Consider the following 20,999-nt stretch of genomic DNA (forward strand, 5'->3'; position numbering starts at 1 on the left):
AAAAGACTGAAACCATAGCAATGATTAGCTTACAATTTTACACACTCTACAACAGTAAGTCATGCAAATCAGCAAAAATGTTTTAAAGACTGGAAACCATAGCAATGATTGAAAACACAATTTTGCACCTCTACAACAATTAAGTCATGTTGTGAAGCTAGTTGAAAATGGTGACTTAAATGGTTTATCATTGTCCCAAAGCAGAATTTTATTTCAACCTTTCTTTTGGACATAAAATCCACTATTACTAGTTTATTTCGGCATGGAGGAATATCATTCTCTTCCCACAGAGGTTACTCCTGTCATATCTTCCAATGCAACCTCTGTTCTAATACGACACTTTCAGTGGTTGCGAGTGTTCTGGATTCGTTGATTGGTTTGCAATCAGATTTGGTTTTGTGCAATCAGCGACGTTGCTTCAAAACTGATCATTCGCAAAGCCTCGGTAATTTCCGTATGCCTCTGTAAAACTAGAACCTCTTCCCCACGATGCGCAAACGATTCTTATAGAAAGAACCCGCGTCATGATGGTAATGGCGAATCAAAGGCGTCTCCATCGTCAATATCGTTGACAACGGACATGTTGGCCATTAAATGTCTTGTATGTCCAGATCAACAAAAACATCTTGTCGATTGATGGGAGCAATATAGGACAATTTAACTCTTCTGAAAAAGATGCATTTCACCAAAATATGAATGCATTTGAGAATTTTGTTCGTGATTTGCAAAAAGCTGTGTTGTTAAGCTTTCTTGTCAACTAAAACCTTCTAAAATATCTTTGATAGTTTTTCAGTAATTCATAAAGGTACGAGGGTAACGTATCATTTGGCGTCTAGTGTATAATGGGGTGCGATCTGGATAAGCAGCCGGCTATGGTATGAGGGAATATATTATGTATTTAAGGAACATGGTAAACTTGCTACAGCCAAATAGATCTCGTATTTAAACATTACATAAAATAATACTTGAGCTACTAACTCGACATGAACAAAATTTCACTATTTTAAACAAAAATGTAGAATCGACATAACTAGCGTATCCATTACAGCGTCCGCGGTGACCGGATTCAAACCCATTGAACAGACCCATCCCAGGTGTCATGGGATAATTGGGGAGTCGGTATCGGTGGGATCATAAGTAATGAAGTTTCAGCTTCATTACACAGTTGTGTCTGACGAGAATATGTTCAACACAGACAAAGTTTACGAAACATAAGCACTGAATCAGATGAGCAAAGAAATGTGTACGCTGGTGGCGTACTTTGGTCCCAAATAATTACAATACATACATTTTTACCTCGATCTTTTCAGCGCCAATCATGAACTGAATTCATATTCATATACGTAGGTATCTCAGTGGGCTAGCACTATAAAACCAGCTTCAGTCTGGGCTAGTACAAGCAGCCGCACCTACACATACACACGCATGCACATCGTCATATGAGCGAAATATTTTCAAGCACGACGTTAAACCCAATTTCACTTCACCTCACCTCATTTACGTAGACGGTTCGATCTCACGGCAGATGAATGGCAGGAGGCAACTTTACTAATGATATTTCTACTTCAATACCAAAGTCATTTTAGTCTCATCAGCCCTTGTGCAAAACATCAAGTTGACATTAATTAAGTACATTACAGAGTAAAACACGTCTATAAAGTATATCTAAAAATATGTTCTTGATCCTTGACAACCGTCTTGTAGACGCTTTTAACGGGTCATCTTACGAGTAAAGGAACTCAATGACGTGAAAATATCCGTCATGATCAACGTGTATAGTTGCCGGTTGAGCTCCAGCAACTCGCTCGGTGAAGTTGTACATGCTTGTTCCATCGAGTGCAACCTGAAGGAAGCCCAGATAAAATGCTCACATTATTCAGGCAGACATATTGTGTAAGCGCATACATAAAACTGTTTCAGCTGCAGTAATTCATTACATACTCCACACAATGGTTCTCCAGTTTCAATACCCGTAGAGATCCGGGTTAGAATTGATCTTCAGGAACCCATGCTTGTCGTATGAGGCAACTAACGGGATCGGGTGGTCAGGCTGGCTGACGTGGTTGACACATGTCATCATATCCCAATTGCGTAGATCGATGCTCATGCTGTCGATCACACGATTGTCTGGTCCAGACTCGATTATTTAGAGACCTCTGCCATATAGCTGGACTATTGCTGAGTGCGGCGTAAAACTAAACTCACTCACTCCAAAGTAAAACGTAAACGTAAACCTTGCTCACATTAGAATAGATATTATTGACATACTTACATTGTATATTCCATTGTCCAGAGTGACTTGGACCTCATATTCCTGCCCCAGATTCGTACGGACATCTCGAATGAAGACCGTTGATTGCCAAACGCCATTAAACCTAGAGCTCATAGTCAATGTGTCCACATGACCAAATATGTTAATACGGAACTCTACAGCTATGAGGATATCGTCTTCCGCCATCAGGGAAAAGCTCCATCTACAAATGAAAATGTGTATTAAGAATTGTATAAGTCCCATAGGAAACACATTGTCAATGCATCTTGATACAAGGGTGGTGGGGTAGCCTAGCGGTTAAAGCGTTCTCTCGTCACACCGGATACCCAGGTTCGAATCCTGACATGGTGCCGCATTCACTCTTGATACATGGATAGCGCTCGGAAAAAGGTCAGTGGGCTAAGCAGATGGTCAAGTTCAAGGAATTTGCAATGTACGTTAGCTGCTTTAAACTGCCGTGTGTAATCGTGTTCTTGACATGTGACACTGATCTACATCCCTTGAAATTTGCAAGTATAACATAACAACGACTTGAACACGCCACTTGGCGATGAAACATGTCTGACAAAGTCATTACTACAATATATAATAGTTGATTCACGACGTATATGTTTAGGGCAAATATGCTACCGAAAAGTAGAACAGAACCAAGAACATTTAAAACATTCTAAAACCATAAAGTTGGTCAGAAATTACAGTCAGGACACATGTCCGTCATAATCTGATCTCAGGTCATCACCATGGAGTAGCCAATCCCAGTTATCTGACATGGGTTTAATACCCACAGCCATGCAAGATAAACTAGTGCCCAAAAGAAACTATACAACGGAACATATTGCATATAAATTCACAAAAATATAAATGAAGTGATGAAACCGAGCCATGTCACACACGTACAGGCCCATCCTTTCCGGGGAAAAACGGCGAAACAAGCTAACGAGTTTTTCTGATGTAACTCGAAAAGCACACGCATACTGACTGTATAAAACAGCCCATGCGACACGTGTGCAAAACAGTAATAAACAGAACACCAAAAATATGCCACGTTTGAGGCACACCGAAAGAGAGAGCTGTCGGAATGGCCCAACAAGGAGCTAACCACACCGTCATTGCCAGAACCTTCAGCTGCACCCGAAGAACTGTCATCAGACTGATCGATGAAACGACTAAGACAAACAGGCACTACGTCAGACAGGCCTAACAGTTCTCAACCACGTGTGACAACGGCCGGTGATGATCGTCACATCCGGACAATCTGTCCGAGAAACTGTAGCATCGAATACTCTATTGAAATTAAACAGATGCACATTTATATGCTGACCCAAAAACGTTTAGCACGTTATCTTTTGAATGAAGATTTGTAGTGAAGATTTGCTTGTGCCAAAAGTCCAGGATGATGTCAAACAATGAGGAAATGTTAACTCTACCAAATACGGTCAATGGTTGGGCGATAGTTGTAGCGTGTTGACAACCCGGATGTTGCATGTGCAAATCACGTTGTCGTGAATTCACGACCATTGAGTGCGTTCTGAGGAGCATAAAAGGGTGGATGTCGCACACTGACATCACTGTTGCAAGAAACCGAACAGTGATAAACGCAGTTGACCATGGGGCGTCGGCCAGGATTGAATGGAAATCAACGCCGTGAAGCCATGGGGCTATTACATGCGGGACAGAGTGTGAGGGTCCTCGCCAGACAGTACCAGGTCCATGAAAGCACGATTCGGCAACAGGTGCAACAGACTGGTGAATTTGGGGATCGACCCAGGTCAGGAAGGCCTCGTGCACCTACCCCACGTGGAGATCGTCATCTTGTGAGGTCATCGAGACGTCACAGGACGATGAGTGCAGCACGTCAAGCCAACGAGCTACGACAAGCAACGCATTCATGCCCAGACAGTCGGAAATCGCCTTCATGCCGCAGGTTTACATGCGCATCGACCGGTAGTGGCGTGCCGTTGACACAACGTTATATAAACGAAAGGCTGAGATGGGCGCAATTGATCAACGTTGACGACGGCAGCAGTAGAACCAGACATTATTATTTACTGACGAATCTCGTTCTGTGTGGAGTTTGCGGATGGCAGAGTTCGTGTGTAGCGACGAAGGGGTGAACGGTTCGACGCCGCCAACGTCATTCAACGTGACCGCTACGGTGGAGGGAGCATGATGGTGCGGGCTGGAACGGGAAAACGGACTTGCTCAGCTTTACTGCGACCAAATCATCATTCTATTCGTCATGCCATTCATGCAGCATCATCCACAGTTCCTGTTCCAACATGACAACGCAAGAGCCCATACAGCGAAACTAAACATGCAGCTGTTGCAGTCATCCAACATCAGGGTACTACCCTGGCCGGCAAGGTCACCAGACCTGTCTCCGATCGAGTATGTGTGGGGCATCCTTGGAAGAAGGGTACGTGAACACCACCCCAACATGCTGAACATCCGTGACCTGGAGCATGCCCTGATGCAGGAACAATATCACCGTCGTTACATGGTCAACAATCTCATTGGCAGTATGCGACGAAGTTGTGCAACCGTTGTAAACGCACGTGGAGCCCACACAAGAGTGGTCTGTGTCAATTTGGTGGTTGCGCCCCGTCCCAACATTCTGTGACGTCAGCGTGCCATCATGGCTTGGTCAGTTCATCGGACATTTTCAGTTTGTGGACATATGGTTCCTCTATACCGAAACATAATCCTTCATAGCATGCCTGTTCTTGGTTCGGTATAAGAGCAGTTTTCCAACATGACATGATTATATACAGACTGTCACAATACAGCTTGAATATTGCTGAGTGTGGCGTTATTCAACAAACAAACATTTTTAACGTCTCGTATATATAACCATGTACATTGCAAATTATTTGTTACAATTTATCCCTAGTGAGTGAGATTAGTTTTACGCCGCACTCAGCAATATTCCAGCTATATGGCAGAGGTCTCTAAATAATCGAGCCTGGACCAGAAAATCCAGTGATCAACAGCATGAGCATCGATCTGCGCAATTGGGAACCGATGACATGTGTCAACCAAGTCAGCGGGCCTGACCACCCGATCCCGTTAGTCGCCTTTTACGACAAGCATGGGTTACTGAAGGTTCATTCTAACCCAGACCTTCACGGGTCAGTTGATCCCTAAATACACTGAGTACACTGGTTCGCTTACCTTGTATCTTTAGTCGGTTCTCCTACAACACGAACACTGAAATTGCTTGACGGCCGACATGGAACTGAATATGGTTTAAGCAAAACCTGTAAAATATATGCATCGTTTGTTACTATGCGAGCATTCTTTGAGACCCGATGAAAAAGAAAATATTAACAAAAATACGAAGTGCACTTTTAGGGAATCTTTTGAATACTGATAGAAACATTAACGTTTCCATTGTAAACTAATAAATGCTCAGATGCAAAATAAACGCAAAGAATGGTAAATGGTATAATTAAAATCATCATATTATACAAATGGCGATACATTTCACGGTGTTTCATCCAAATTGCTCAACATCACTAGGTGATAGCTGGCATTTCCTCAACCGTCCATGATGTCCAATACATCAGACAGTCATTTGACAAGTTTGAGGTACAATCAAGCATGCTCTTTCGATGAAACTTCCAAAATGAGCGATACGATTCCTGCTCCATTTTGTATCGGGATATTAAAGACCTTGATAAAGCTCTAAAAATGTTTTAAGGTAGACATGTGTTGGGTTAAAATAACACGTCAGTGCCAAGAATGACGCAGATGCATGTTCATTTATATTCTTGCGACCTATGTTCCATATGTTCTTCAGCAACCCTTGTCTGCCGTAATAGGACAAAACCTTGGTGGTAAACTTGGTAACTTGGTGCTAACCATTTGTGTAGATCGATGCTCATGATGTCAATCACTATTATCGGAGTGAGTGAGTGAGTGAGTGAGTTTAGTTTTACGCCGCTTTTAGCAATATTCCAGCAATATCACGGCGGGGGACACCAGAAATGGGCTTCACACATTGTACCCATGTAAGGAATCGAACCCGGGTCTTCGGCGAGACGAGCGAACGCTTTAACCACTAGGCTACCCCACCGCCCCACTATCATCGGAACCATACAATAGAGACTGTTGTTAAAAGTGGATTCGAAGCCCCTTCAGAATTCAGCCATATTCTCGCGAGAACGGCGAGGACCCAATTAGAACTCACAGTCTTTGAATAGTTAACCCGTCAAGCTAACCGACTGAGATGAACGTGCACGGACACTCACGGAAAGGATCAAAGGTCAAGGACAAAGTTTACGGACAGCAATTATGCTTCGTCTAGAGCCGTTTACAAATAACAGCGCTAACTGAAGACGGTCTCTGGCGTCAGACGTTGAATGTACAATTGCGCTTGAATGACATGTACATATATAAATTGGTCGTGTGGTTTTGTTTGGGAGGAAACACTGAAAGGACACTAAAGAACAAGGTTGGTTGGTTGGTTGGTTTGTTGATTGGTTTGTTTGTTGTTTAACGTCGCACTCAGCAATATTTCAGCTATATGGTGGCAATCTGTAAATAATCGCATCTGGACCAGACAATCCAGTGATGAACATCATGAGCATCGTTTTAAGCAATTGGGATACGATGACGTGTCAACCAAAAGCGAGCCTGACCACCCGATCCCGCTAGGCACCTTTTACAAGAAGCATTGTCACTAAGGTGACATAATCCCCCACCGCAAATTATCAAATCAAACATAAAAAGTTATGAACATGAAGGTTGTAGTTTAAGATGAAGTTAAATGTCAACAAAAGCATGAACAGTTAACCTGCACCTTCCCATGATGGTGCTTTGTGTCAAATATGAAGACAATACAGTGACTCGTTTGTGAGATGTCTCGCTGACAAGGTGAACATATACGTTAACAAACTGAAATCTGCAAAGTGTCGCCGTGACTTTGAAAACTATGTGAAGGTCACCAAAATCAATTGGGCAATGCGCCTTCTATAGATGAAGCTTGGTGTCACATATGAAGAAAATCCAGACAATGGTTCTTAAGATATCTCGTTGACAAGCTTAACAAGCAGGTTAACAAAGTGTCGCTGTGACCTTGAAAATTATGTGAAGGTAACCAAAATCAACTGGGCCCTTCGCTCTGAAATATGGGGCTATCAAACATAGTCGTGAGATTGAGAGAGTTCAGCTTTAAACGTTTTCTAAATATATTGGCAACACTAGTCCCACTGCTATGGTTTTGGGGTATGTATATACCCTATATATCATAATTTCTTACTTTTCCAGTGTTAGGCAAGGGTAGAAGAATTATACATACGCTTAAGCTTAGCAAATGTGCTCCTAAAAGGTTTTGGTATAGCCATGCTTGTTGAAAGAGGCGAGTTATAATTGGGAGATAAACATACAGTGTTGGAAGATCAGCGTAGCGTTCGGTCTTAAAACAAATTTAGAGCTATTATGATTTCGTTTTAAACCTCTGAGTTACCAACTTACAGCATGTTTATCTTCATTCTACCATAGCTACCATTATTAAGACTTTAAAAAGATACATACTGTTTTTGGAGAATCAAGGGTATATAACGTGGTTATATACCTCGCAATGACCTCACCAATCCACTGAATCAATGATATTTACTTAAGTCGTGGTAGGATGGGAACATTATCATGTGATGGTGAAAAAAAACAAATCCGAAACTTATTTGGTTCGCTCTAATATTTCAAAGAATTAAAAGAAACAATTTTGGATCTTAACTTCCGGGTTCGTCCTTTCCATATGAATACAATTTGGCTGGGTGTTATGGAACAATATTTAAAGAGACTGTCTCCGATTTTTGTTTCGAGAAATTCTGTTGTCTTTACTATTTGTACGCATATATTTCTCCTCAAAGGAATGTTAAGATCTTCCATAAGCCGGTATCTATTGAATCATGTAAAACATTGACAAACATGTTAAACATATGCAATGTTACAGACAGTGTAATGCCTTGGAGACGCCCTATTATGGTCGTAATGTGGATGGAATCACACAAAATTGAATTATTCAAACAATCTGAGAACCAACATCAGACAAAAGAACCACAAACTAAAACCATATACGACTATGAATTCAGAGTTCGTCGTCTGGGTGGGATATGATGCAGCGGCTGTTTAGACATCGTCGTGCTCGTCTCCAGTGGGCCACACATCATCGGAATTGGCGTCACCGGGAGTGACGAACTGTAGTCTTTTCCGACGAAAGCCGATATTGCGTCTCGACGGCTGATGGCAGCGTTTTGCAGATGATTGTGTCCTGGAAAGAGACTCGTGGGGAGGTCCGAGCATAATGGTGTGGGGTGCTATCGCTCTCAATCACAAACGAGACCCTATGGTGTTCCAGAATATTGGTCCCGGTAGAGGAAATGGTGTAACATCTGCCTGCTACGTTGGTCAAGCACTAAAAACCCTTCGTCGTGCCACATTTTGGTCGTCATGGAAACCACGTCTTCCAGCATGACAAGGCGCGTGCCCATACTGCCAGAGCAACTAGAGACTTTCTCCGTCAACACGGCATACCAACTCATCAGTGGCCTGCCCTCAGTCCAGACTTAAACCCGATAGAACATTTGTGGGACGAGATTCAGAGGAGGCTCCATGATGTGCGACCAAGGCCGACAACTGCAGCTGAACTCTCTCAGGCGTATCACCGAGTATGGGCGCAAGTTCATATGGCCTTCATCAACCGTCTCATCCACTTTATGTACAGACGATGCAACGCTGTTGTCAACGCCCAAGGAGGCCATACACGTTATTGACTTTCGGATCGCACTTTCGCGCCACCTGTCGTCATTTTGACTTGTCATTGTCTGAAATTCGTCTTTAAGTATTGATTATCAAACATGTCAGTTTTGAAATCTTTCCGACAATTATTATGTTATTTACATGTGTTTGTATTAAACTGATTACCAATTTCAAAAAGGAGTGACGTTTCTTTTGCCGTTCAGTATATTATTAATGTTAGATTAACGTTGCGTTTCTGTTTTCCTTGCGTATATGTCAGCTTGCCTGATACTGCAGAAACGATGTGAGCCACGAAAATCATACATGTATCTGCTAAGAACAGAGTTAGCAATATATTGCTTATGGTAAGTTAAATTAATTTTGCGTTTCTATTTCGTTTGAGTATATGTCAGCCTGACTGCAGAAATGATGTGAGCCAAGACAAAACTGCTACCAACCGGATTGACCACCTTCATCTGGCCACAGAGACCAGTTATATTCTCCCACTGTCCGGAGGACTGACATGTACTGGTGGACACGTCATGGCAGACCTTGAAGTTCTGACCGCATGTGTAAGATGCCACGTCCCCCTCGGACTGGCCGTCGAAGTTCACGCTGGCCCCAGTGACCTCTGGAGGTTGACCACATCCTTGAAACTCTGGAAAGTAACGTAAAGTTTTAATTAGTGTTACTTTTAAATTAACCATACAAGTGTACACGTGTCGGCGACAATCAAATCACATTTTTCTAAAATTATTTAAATAATTGTAAAGGACAAGTGTTGATCAGTTTTCTTTAAGATTTTGTATTTTAAATTAATGTCCCCTTTACTCTGAAATATATTAGTCCTTAATTGAGAGAGTTCATTATACAGCTTTAAACGTTTTCTCAATATTTTAACACTAATCCCACTGCTATGGTTTTGGGGTATGTATACTCCCTCACAAAAAATTAAGCAACAAGCATTTTCAGTGTAATATTCTTATCAACTTCGATAGCGATTTTTGCCGACATGTTACTGAAAGGTAAATATTGAAAGAATATACATAACATTAAGTGACTGTCAAATTGTTTTATCTCCTCATAACATTGACAACATCACCTCGAACACAACCACCCTCAGAAACAACATGCAAAATGTGGCATGAATGTGCTCCCTCTTCACACATGCACCCTGATTGGTGTAAACCTACCTGTAATCTTTCCTCTGGCACAACAAGCGGGTCCTAACTTCATTTTCTATGGATGAAAATGCCCGTCTATGGATGAGTAATGCCTTCGAGGAAAGAGTTGTTAACGATGCTGTTTAGATCAACAACATCACACATATGGACTGGCCTGCAAGGTCACTCTGATCTCGAATCCAATTGAACATGCTTGGGACATTATTGGTAGTCGTGTTTTGACGGTCTCCATGTTCACCCTCAGACTCTGGATGACCTTGAGCAGGCGTTACAGAGAGAATGGCAGAACATTCCACAACAGCAACTTTAAAGGCTCATTTGGTCAATGCAAAGACCTGTGGAGGCTTTTGCATTTGTGCTCATGGTAGTCATACTCGTTACTGAACACCGCTTCACTGTCCAAAGCTGACTTGAACCTTAATCGTTAACATTTTGCTCCATCAATGCAGCAGCACATTTTGCACGACTGTTTCATGGGTACGTGCTTTGATGATTTGTAAGTCTATTATTGCTCAAAACTATTTCATTTCATTTTGCTAATCGTGTGTACATAGGTTTCAATTCCTTCTATTGCATCATTCAGTGATTTGCAATTTCAATAAATGAAATTGTAATGAGACTACAAATTTGTGTTGCTTTCTAACATTTTGTGAGGAGTATATATACCCTATATATCATAATTTCTTACTTTTCAGTGTTTTAGGTAAGAATTATACATACGCCAAGCAACAAAATGTACTCCTAAAGGATTCAAATCTGCTTATGCTTTGTTGAAAGAGGCGAGCTATAATTAGGAGATAAACATACTGTGTTGGAAAATAAGCGAAGCGTTCGGTTTTAAATCAAATTTAGAGCTATATATAATGTCGTTATATACCTCTAATTTTCCAACACAGCATGGTTATCTTCATTCTGCCATAACCGCGTTATTAAGATTTTAAAAAGATACAAACTGCGTTGGAAAATCAGAGATATATAACGTGGTTATATACCTCATAATGACTCGCAATCCAGTATTTACTTAAGTCATGGTAGGATGGGGCTTAATTATCATATGATGGTGAAAAAACAAATCCGAAACATTTGGTTCGCTCTAATATTTCAAAGAATTAAAAAGAAACAATTTTGGATCTTAACTGGGTTCATCCTTTCCACATGAATACAATTTATCTTGGTGTTATGAACAATATATAAAAGAGACTGTCTCCGAATTTTGTTTCGAAATTCAGTTGTCTTTTATTTGTACGCATATATTTCTACCTCCAAGGAATGTTAAGATCTTCCATAAATAATTACCCGTCTATTGAATCATGTAAAAATATTGACAAACACGTTAATGATAAGCAATGTTACAGACATTTGTCTTGGAGAACGCCCCTATTATGGTCGTAATGTGGATGGAATCCACACGAAATTGAATTGTCAAACAATCTGAGAACCAATATCAGGCAAAAGAACCCACAAACTAAAACCATATACGACTATAATTCAAGTTCGTCGTCTGGTGGGATATGATGCAGCGGCTGTTTACTTTACATTGACGCTTGAATCAATAGACTCAACATTACGGTCGATCATCACTGACCATCACTTCACGAAACTGATCTATTATTGATCACATGGTTTGAAAGAGAATGTTTTATTATTTATGATATTTGTCGATAACGTAAAGGTGAATGATCCCTGCCTGCTTTTTGTTCACATAGTACATTTATACATTGTACACATGATTCGGTGTAGAGTTTCAGGAATTGATCTTGAATGGTTCCATCATGGGCTGTTTAGGGACTGGGTATTTCATGAAGGAAAAATAGTGGATGCTAGTGTGTAAGAACGTTTCGGTCATCATTTGAATGGCACAAAAACGTTTGGTCATCATTCGAAGTGTGTAAAAACGTTTTGGCCATCATTCGAATGGTGCAAGAACGTACGTTTTGATCATCATTCGAAGGGTGCAAGAACGTGTTGGTCATCATTTCAAGGGTGCAAGAACGTTTCGGTCATCATTCAAAGGGTGCAAGAACGTTTTGGTCATCAATCGAAGTGTGTAAACGCGTTTTGGCCATCATTCGAATGGTACAAGAAGGGTTTGGTCATCATTCGAAGTGTGTAAAAACGTTTTGGCCATTATTTAAATGGTGCAAGAAGGTTTCGATCATCATTCGAAGGGTGCAAGAACGTTTCGGTCATCATTTATAAGGTGTAAGAACGTTTCGGTCATCTTTTAAAGGGTGTAAGAACGTTCTGGTCATCATTCAAAGGGTGGAAAACATTTTAGCCATCATTCGAAGTGTGCAAGAACCTTTTGATCATTCGAATGATGAAACAACCTTTTGATCATCTTTCGAAGGATGTAAGAACGTTTTGATCATTCGAAGGGTGACGAAAAAAGTTTAGATCATTCGAAGGATGTAAGGGCATTTTGATCATCGTTCGAATTGTGTTAGAACGTTTTGATCCTCATCCGAAGGGTGTAAGAATGTTTTGATCATCCTTTGATGGGTGTAAAAACGTTTCGGTCATCAATCGAAGGGTGTAAGAACGTTTTGATCATCATTCGAATGGTGCAAGAACGTTTTGATCATCATTCGAAGGGTGTGAGAACGTTTTAATCATCATTCGAAATGTGTAAGACCGTTTGGCCATCATTCGAAGGGTGTAAGAACGTTTTGATCCTCATTCGAAGGGTGTAAGAATGTTTTGATCATCCTTTGATGGGTGTAAAACGTTTCGGTCATCAATCGAAGGGTAAGAACGTTTTGATCATCATTCGAAGGGTGTGAGAACGTTTTAATCATCATTCGAATGTGTAAGACCGTTTGGCCATCATTCAAAGGGTGTAAGAACATTTTAGCTATAATTTCAAACATGTAATTATCAGTGATAAAATATTCAGTGGCCTTCTCGTCTTCTATATTAGTAGGACACACCAATGTAGAGGTCGGAACATATAAGCAGAAAGTGAACGTAATGTACAGTGAAAGTCGGACTGCAACATCTTGCAGATTGACACAATTGATTGAGTGGAATCATGGATGCTCGTCCATGCGTTTACATGCCTTCATATGTCGGCATTCCGTTTTGTACCTTTCTTACCATACTCATAGAAACGAATAAGGGAACACATGAAAGTACAAGTGTTCCTTTATTTATTTCCAGATTTTCATCCACAGTGCAATACATACCTTGTGAAGAAACTTGAAAAGAATAAAGGAGCACTTGTACTTTCATGTGTTCCCTTATTTGTTTCCATGAGTATACATTGAATACAATTGGCGTTGGCCTGATATATATCTTATTTCAATCTCTCCATCTTACCTTATATTGCATATGACGGCAATAATTATTCTTAACATCATGAAGCGTCATAGATATGACCCCGTGAAGATCTGGGTTAGAATCGGTCTTCAACAACCCATGCTTATCGTAAGAGGCGACTAACGGGATCGGGTGACACATGCCATCGTATCCCCATACCGTAAAATGATGATCGTGTTCTTGATCACTGGATTAACTGGTCCAGACCAGACTATTTACAGACCGCCGCCATATAGCTGGAATATTGCTGAGTGCGGCTTTAAACAACAAACAAATCATCAATATGACTTACCTGGAACACACGTGGCACTGCCAAGTCGATCTACTTCGCACCTAGATGCCAATGGGCAGGACAAGACAGCACATCCCCCAGACAGAGACTACAAACCAATATGAACTAAGTGAGTAAACATTTGACGTAGCGTCAGTTTTTCAAGGCAAATAGTCCTGAGAGAGTATGTAAGTCTCAATACTTTCAAAGTTTATTTAACTCTTCCAAGCCTTTTAATCGTAGAATATTTGTCTTTGTTTTTTTTTAAATAATGGATAAATGTTAGTATTATCGCCAGTGGCTGAAGGGATAGTGTAAATCCAGCTAGGGTCCATGCAGGTAGCAAAAATAATGTAAGTCACCATGGTCCGTAGTATGGTGAGTATGGTTTTACGCCGCTTTTAGTAATATTCCCGCAATATCACGGCAGGAGACACCACAAATGGACTTCACACAATGTACCCATGTGGGGAATCGAACCCGGGTCTTCGGCGTGACGAGCGAACGCTTTAACCACTAGGCTACCCCACCGCCCCCGTGGTATGGTGAGTCAACCTTTAGTTTCTGGCGAATTCAGTCTGGTTTTTTATATATTGTGTTGTCCTGACTTAAGTCCAGTTTTAGAGAGTTTAAGATGCTAATTTTATTCTTGTTTCTGTGACATTCTAGTTTTTGTAATGTCCTTTGGTGACAGATTTTATAGATAACATTAAAGTTTAAGTATGACTTGTTTAAGTCACGATATGGCTGAAATATTGTCAAAGAGACTTTAAATTTTAACTCACTCACTCACCCAAGGCAAATAGCAATGAGACCGAGTTCACACCTATACACAAGTCCATACAAACTCAAAAGTCAAGAAATTTTATATAAAAACACTTTCATATTCCAGTATTATGTACAATTTAAAACATGGGATGCAAGTCCACATACAAAAACAAGCAATTAGTTAGACGCATACATATTTATAGATTATTGTATAGATCAATTTCTTTCAATTCATTATCATGAGATGCCAGTCTACAAGGGTAAACAATGGTTATCGCTTATAAGATCGATAATGGGAGCTCAGTAATAGATTGCAATCGAAAACCTTACCGCAAAACAAATGTGGGCAACAACGGGACACAACCTTAGCACTGTGCAAACTCAACAGGGCCAGATTAGTACTATGATCAAGTCGATTGATGTTACTTGGGGTGCATCCCTGTGTTGTGGTTTCGGAGACCCGTGAAGATCCGGGGTAGAAAAGGTCTTCAGCAAACCATGCTTGCCACAAAAAGGCGACTATGCTTGTCGTAAGAGGCGACTAACTAGAGGATCGGGTGGTCCGGCTCGCTGACTTGGTTTACACATGTCATCGGTTCCCAAATGCGCAGATCGATGCTCATGCTGTTGATCACTGGATTGTCTGGTCCAAACTCGATTATTTACAGACCGCCGCCATATAACTGGAATATTGCTGAGTGCGGCGTAAAACTAAACTCACTCACTGGTTTCGGACGTTAAAGAACAATTGTCAGTGACATAATCAATTATAAAACACGTGACTAACTTATACATGTAAATGGCAATTTAATCTGAACAACAAAACAACCCCTAATTCGAATATTGACAGTGTCTGTGTGAAGCAACATACCTCACGATAGCACGAGTAAACACTGTCGCCGAAAACATAATAATGTTCTAAAATATAGTCCGACTATCATATCCTGTATTAATATAATCTGGAATCGATAGCAAGTTTTTATGAATGTACACAAAGCATTCCTTCATTCCACCTTCGTTCAACAACACATATATAACAATATCCCATATTGAAGTCACTGTTTCATTACTCATCCCGCAGTGAGGTAACCTTGTGGTTAAATTGGTCGATCGTCACAACGAAGACCCGGGTTCGATTCCCCACAGGTGTACAATTCGCGTCTGGTGTCCACTGCCGTCATATTGCTGCTACAAGCGGCGTATGACTCAACTAACTCACTCACTCACTGCGTGCTCTACGATCTACTGAATATTTACGAGGTATTACATTGCTCGTATATACACGTCACGTTATGATTCCTTATTGCTGACAATAAGGAAGCAACAATACAGACACACCAAACATTCAGCCAGGTAACACGACCTAGAAACCTCCAGGACGGCAGCGTCGAGATATACTGGACAATAATAGTTAGGGATATATGTAGATTTTTGAAATTATGAATAATGATGTATCTATTCATTGACACATTGATAAAATATCAATCATAAAATACCAATATCCCTAACTTATTTTGTCCAGTATATTTTGAAAAACGATACGAAGTGGCTGTTGTGATTGATCTATGTAATATTCATGTTTCATAACACTATAAAATGCTATAAAATTCAACCCAGAGTGACGGCAATACCAAATGTACACTACTTAATAAAAGACATGATATATATAATACTCTTCAAGAAAAAGAAGAAAAAAGAAACGCATAGGTAATTTTCAGAATATTGGACTCATGGAGCAATACAAACAATAAATAAAACAATACAAACATTCTATTTCTTTCCAAATACTTCATCTTTGTGTGGTTGTTAACAGTTTCACCGCTAAAACGCGGCAATTTTTATTTTTTCTCTTGTATTAGAAGCGTTTGAAGATATTTCTGCCAAAACGTCACCAAGAAAACATGCAAAGCAAAATGCACGTGTAAGTAAACGCACAAATATGCGGTATCGCTCGCTATAAAAGAGAAAACGTTGTGTTTAATTTTGCTATTCCTTTTTGCCCCGAAAAGAGGACATCATCATGCCACGACTGAGTGCCGCCAATCGAAACATCGCCATAGGGCGCCTTGAAGCTGGGGAGTCGCAGTCTGCAGTTGCCCGACATTTCAAGGTTCATCAGAGCACCACATCTCGCCTTTGGGATCGTTTCCTGCAGAACAATTCCGCCAAAGATCGCCCGAGAAGCGGCAGTCTAAGAGCTACCACCCAAGCCCAGGACCGCTACATCATGGTTGTTCACTTGCGTAATCGTCTTGCTACAGCCATGGAGACTGCACAACGCATCCCTGGTTTGAGAAGAATTTTCGACAAAACTGTCATTAATCGATTGGAGTGGGGATTCGACCAAGAAGGCCAGTTGTCGCCCCTGTTTTGAGAAACTTCCATCCGCGCAATCGTTTGCGGTGTCTCGTAGAGTCCGGAACTGGAACCTTAGAGACTGAAGGCGAGTCTGGATCAGTGATGAATCACGATGTCTTCTTCATCGGCGAGATGGAAGACATCGTGTTTACCGTCAGAGAAATGTACGTTTTGCCCCTTATTCCACAGGTCGACAGGTCGACATGTTCGTTGGAGGACATGTCATGGTGAGGGGTACCATATCAAGCACACACAGATCTGATTTAGGGGTGGTTCAGGGGATATTTCACAGCAAATCGGTACACCATCCTTGCACGTCACATGATTCCGATTTTGGACCTGCAGAGGGAGTTGTTCCAGCATGACAATGCTATTTCACATACAGCACGCGTAACGGTCTTGTCATGACCTTCCCCATCACAAGATCCAAACCCAATAGATAACCTATGGGATGAACTCGATCGACAGGTACGTCAACGTCAAAACACTCCTGAGTGTGTGGGTTTTTACGCCGCTTAAGCAATATGCCCTGTTTTAGCAATATTTAATAAATATCACGGTGGGGGACACCAGAAAAGGGCTTCACACATTGTGCCCATGTGGGCAATCGAACCCGGGTCTTCAGCGTGACGAACGAAAGCCTAAACCGCAAGGCTACCCCACCACCCCTGTTTACAAGACTAGCAGTCAAACATTGTTTCAGTACAGAGTTGTTCTGTTTATGAATCAATTCTTCACTGCAATAGTGACGACAGTGATAACTGTCATGAAATGGCTTCTTTGTGTGTATTAGAACACTGATGAAAAGGGAAAATGAAAATTGACTGTTTGGCAGATGAATGAATAAGGTATATTAAGCTATATCATGAAATATACAATTTAAATCTAGAAGACATCTTCTTACCTTAGGCCAGCGTTCAATGTCGCTAAAGATTAAGCTTGGATGAGGAACAACGTCGACATCTGCACTGCTGTTTCGATTCAGGAGACACATTTGTGTCAGAGGTTCGAAAGCAAAGGACAGACAGGCGGATGACATGATACATTCAGAGGCACAGGCGTATAATGAAATACTTCTGAGTCGCCTGAACACCTGGTGTTCCATGTACTTGTTATTCTGCACAGCTGAAGTATCGTTAAAGCAGCTGTCTGACTTCTTCAAAACCATCAAAATAAGAATAACCATATGGCTGATTGATACTTCCATCCTATTTAGTTTCTCACGTTCATGTACCAGTTCTAAGGATGGGTAGACCGAGTGTATGAAAAGCAGCGTGCGAACCTTGGCAAATGGCCAGATCAGCCGTCACATGATCCGCACTATAGAGTCGTGTGCAACATAACACCCCAACGTCCGTGTTTCAGTTAGGAAGCAACCATTTCATTCCCGGGTGGGTCGGGTAGTGACTCTTACATATTATTCTATTCAGAACCCCAGTTTTACTAATACAAAGTATATATGCCTCTCACTTTACAAAAACAAACACTTTAACCTTGCTTGATTACATACAAGTGCCCACGAACAGAGTTTGTTATTTATATATTTCAATAACAAATTTGAACTCAACTCCTGTTTATGTCAACAAACACCTGTACTTATTAACTGCGTTTTGTTGACACAACACGGAAGACAAGCCTCGCTGTTATCAGAAGACGTGGTCCCAGCCATTAACACAAGTGCCAAAAATCATTATCTCTTCTTCGTCGTCACGGTGTATGTGTATATATGTACACAAAGACGCCAAAAATGAACGTTGTCGCTGTTATGTGTTGATGCAGTCGTGACGAAGATGCCACCGTTTCGAGACTATTTGATCATAATTAAAAGCGAACGTTTATGTCCACAAGATCACATACTGTGAACAAATAATGTGTTTTCAAATGTCGTTTAACAAATACTGGGACATTTTTCGATTTCGGATTAAAAGTCTCCAGGTAGAATGATCTTTAAATAGCAAAGATCTCAAAGTTGTTTGTGTTCTGTTACAATGCACCCTTGGCAACAGATGCATTTCACCAGATGTAATGCTGGAATATACTCCTTTTCGACTCTTACAAGAAGAATAGGCTGCTGAAGAGTGAGTGAGGTTAGTTTTACGCCGCACTCAGCAATATTCAAGCTATACGGTGGCGGTCTGTAAATAACCGAGTCTGGACCAGACAATACAGTGATCAACAGCATGAGCATCGATCTGCGCAATAGGGAACCGATGACATAAGGTCAGCCAAGCCCGCGAGGCCTGACAACCCGATCCCGTTATTCGCCTCTTACGACAAGCATTGGTTACTGAAGACCAATCCTAACCCTTATCTTCAAGGGTCGTTGGCCTTTAACAAGCGGTGATAACACACCTTGTGTAATGGGAAACTCCTCACATCTTCGTCTGTTGTATGATAAAAAAGTCCATCTGTCCTTGTGGGTATGGGTTTCATCGTTATCCGTTAACACCAAGACATGCAATTTTAGAAATAGACCACCATACCAAATACAAACAAAATGTTAGTTTTATCTAACATGTAACAAACACTTGTGATTCTCTTTATTGGATGGGTATAGGAGGAATCAGCGCCATGACCTCATCCATTACGGAGTAACTTAAGACAACAGTACAATCGTCAGCTTCGATGTTTTATCGGTGAGCTGTATGTGATAATTATACAGCCCCTTATAGTCGTTTTGGGTATTATTATAAACCAATACAGACCAGATATATCAATCTCTTAAACATTCAGTCTTCCACATATGCGTTGTATCTGGTTGTCTGTGAGATAATTTACATAACTTCCGACGGACCCGCTGGCGATGTGTCTGTCTATCTGTGAGATAATTAAGAGAACTTCCGACGGACCTACTGGCTATGTGTCTGTCTATCTGTGATATAATTAAGAGAACTTCCGGCTGAACCGCGGGCGATGTGTCTATCTATCTGTGAGATAATTAAGAGAACTTCTGGCTGAACCGCTGGCGATGTGTCTATCTATCTGTGAGATAATTAAGAGAACTTCTGGCTGAACCGCTGGCGATGTGTCTGTCTATCTGTGAGATAATTAAGAGAACTTCCGACGGTCCTACTAATGATCAATACTAACGGGATCGGGTGGTCAGGCTCTCTGAATTGGTTGACACATGTCATCGATTCCCAATTGCGCAGATCGATGCTCATCCTGTTGATCACTGGATTGTCTGGCCCAGACTCGATTATTTTAAGACCGCCGCCATATAGCTGAAATATTTCTGAGTGCGGCGTAAAACTACTCCACATTCGACCGACTTGGCTGGAATATTTCAGATGCAAAATCAGGAAACAAACAAATCGACAAAAGACAAAGTACACTTTCTACATATTTACTTTTGCTAAAGTAATGTTGAACATTAAACTGTCAGCTTCATGTCTGGTTTTCTGTCCTAGAGTGGAAAGATTCTAACTGAGCCTTCCCGATGGCGCAAGGTTCGTGTCGTCGTCTGTCAGCTGGAAAAACAACAATACATATGGATTCCTCCTTTGTCACATCTGTTGAAACACTGCTAATACGTAGGGTACATCACGACGTTAAGAATATAGATTAATGGTAGAAATTGTTATTGATAAAAGGGGTGAACTGTATTGACACTATCGTTTGTCATTATCAATGTTCTTTTGGAATATGAAATCTATATTTCGGGAAATAGGTTCATGGTCAATGCATTGTGATTACTTAAGGGCACTGGTGCCATTCTTTGTGATGAGAGATGTGGTCATCTGATACTTCAAAGTCAACATTTCCTCGAAATGGTCGAAAACTACTCTTTTCGTATGCGAGTCCCAGAAGAAAATGCAGAGCTCACAGTAGTACGCCTGTTCACATTTCCCTGGACAATGCAAAGACAACCAATATTTGCAGTGAATCCAAGCTAGTTGTTTCAGTGCAATAATGAAGAGAAGGGATTTATATAGTTTTTCATACTGACTAAAATCCTGTACAATTTTTCGCACTTTTTGGTGTCCATCCCACTTATTGGCCGAAAAAATATTAACTCACGAAATTGCTTGCATGATTACATTTAATACCATCTCTACCTTATTGTGCTATTCAAACACTAAATCCTACT

At 40.9% G+C, this 20,999-nt stretch overlaps 1 protein-coding gene across 1 annotated transcript; it reads right to left on the minus strand.

Moving 5' to 3' along the window:
- Positions 1 to 1,437: 1,437 nt before the first annotated feature.
- Positions 1,438 to 18,174, minus strand: LOC124252861. The gene is made up of 6 exons (XM_046686534.1): positions 17,814 to 18,174; positions 13,805 to 13,892; positions 9,469 to 9,668; positions 5,444 to 5,529; positions 2,273 to 2,474; positions 1,438 to 1,843 (listed from the first exon to the last, which is right to left on the minus strand). The coding sequence occupies exons 1-6, from the start codon at positions 18,114 to 18,116 to the stop codon at positions 1,724 to 1,726; spliced, it is 999 nt and encodes a 332-aa protein (XP_046542490.1). The 5' UTR covers positions 18,117 to 18,174; the 3' UTR covers positions 1,438 to 1,723.
- Positions 18,175 to 20,999: the final 2,825 nt, after the last annotated feature.

The sequence above is a fragment of the Haliotis rubra genome, unplaced genomic scaffold (assembly GCF_003918875.1).
Source record: "Haliotis rubra isolate DU_JTF1 unplaced genomic scaffold, ASM391887v1 Scf527, whole genome shotgun sequence".
Lineage (NCBI taxonomy): Eukaryota > Metazoa > Mollusca > Gastropoda > Lepetellida > Haliotidae > Haliotis > Haliotis rubra.

Bases quoted from the DNA above. Each gene is read 5' to 3' on its own strand.
- LOC124252861 (XM_046686534.1), bottom strand. From the start codon at position 18,116: ATGGAAGTATCAATCAGCCATATGGTTATTCTTATTTTGATGGTTTTG. The intron at 13,893-17,813 runs GTAAGAAGATGT...ATTGGTTTGTAG, and splicing joins ACATTGAACGCTGGCCTAAG to TCTCTGTCTGGGGGATGTGC. The intron at 2,475-5,443 runs GTAAGCGAACCA...TTTCATTTGTAG, and splicing joins GAACCGACTAAAGATACAAG to ATGGAGCTTTTCCCTGATGG.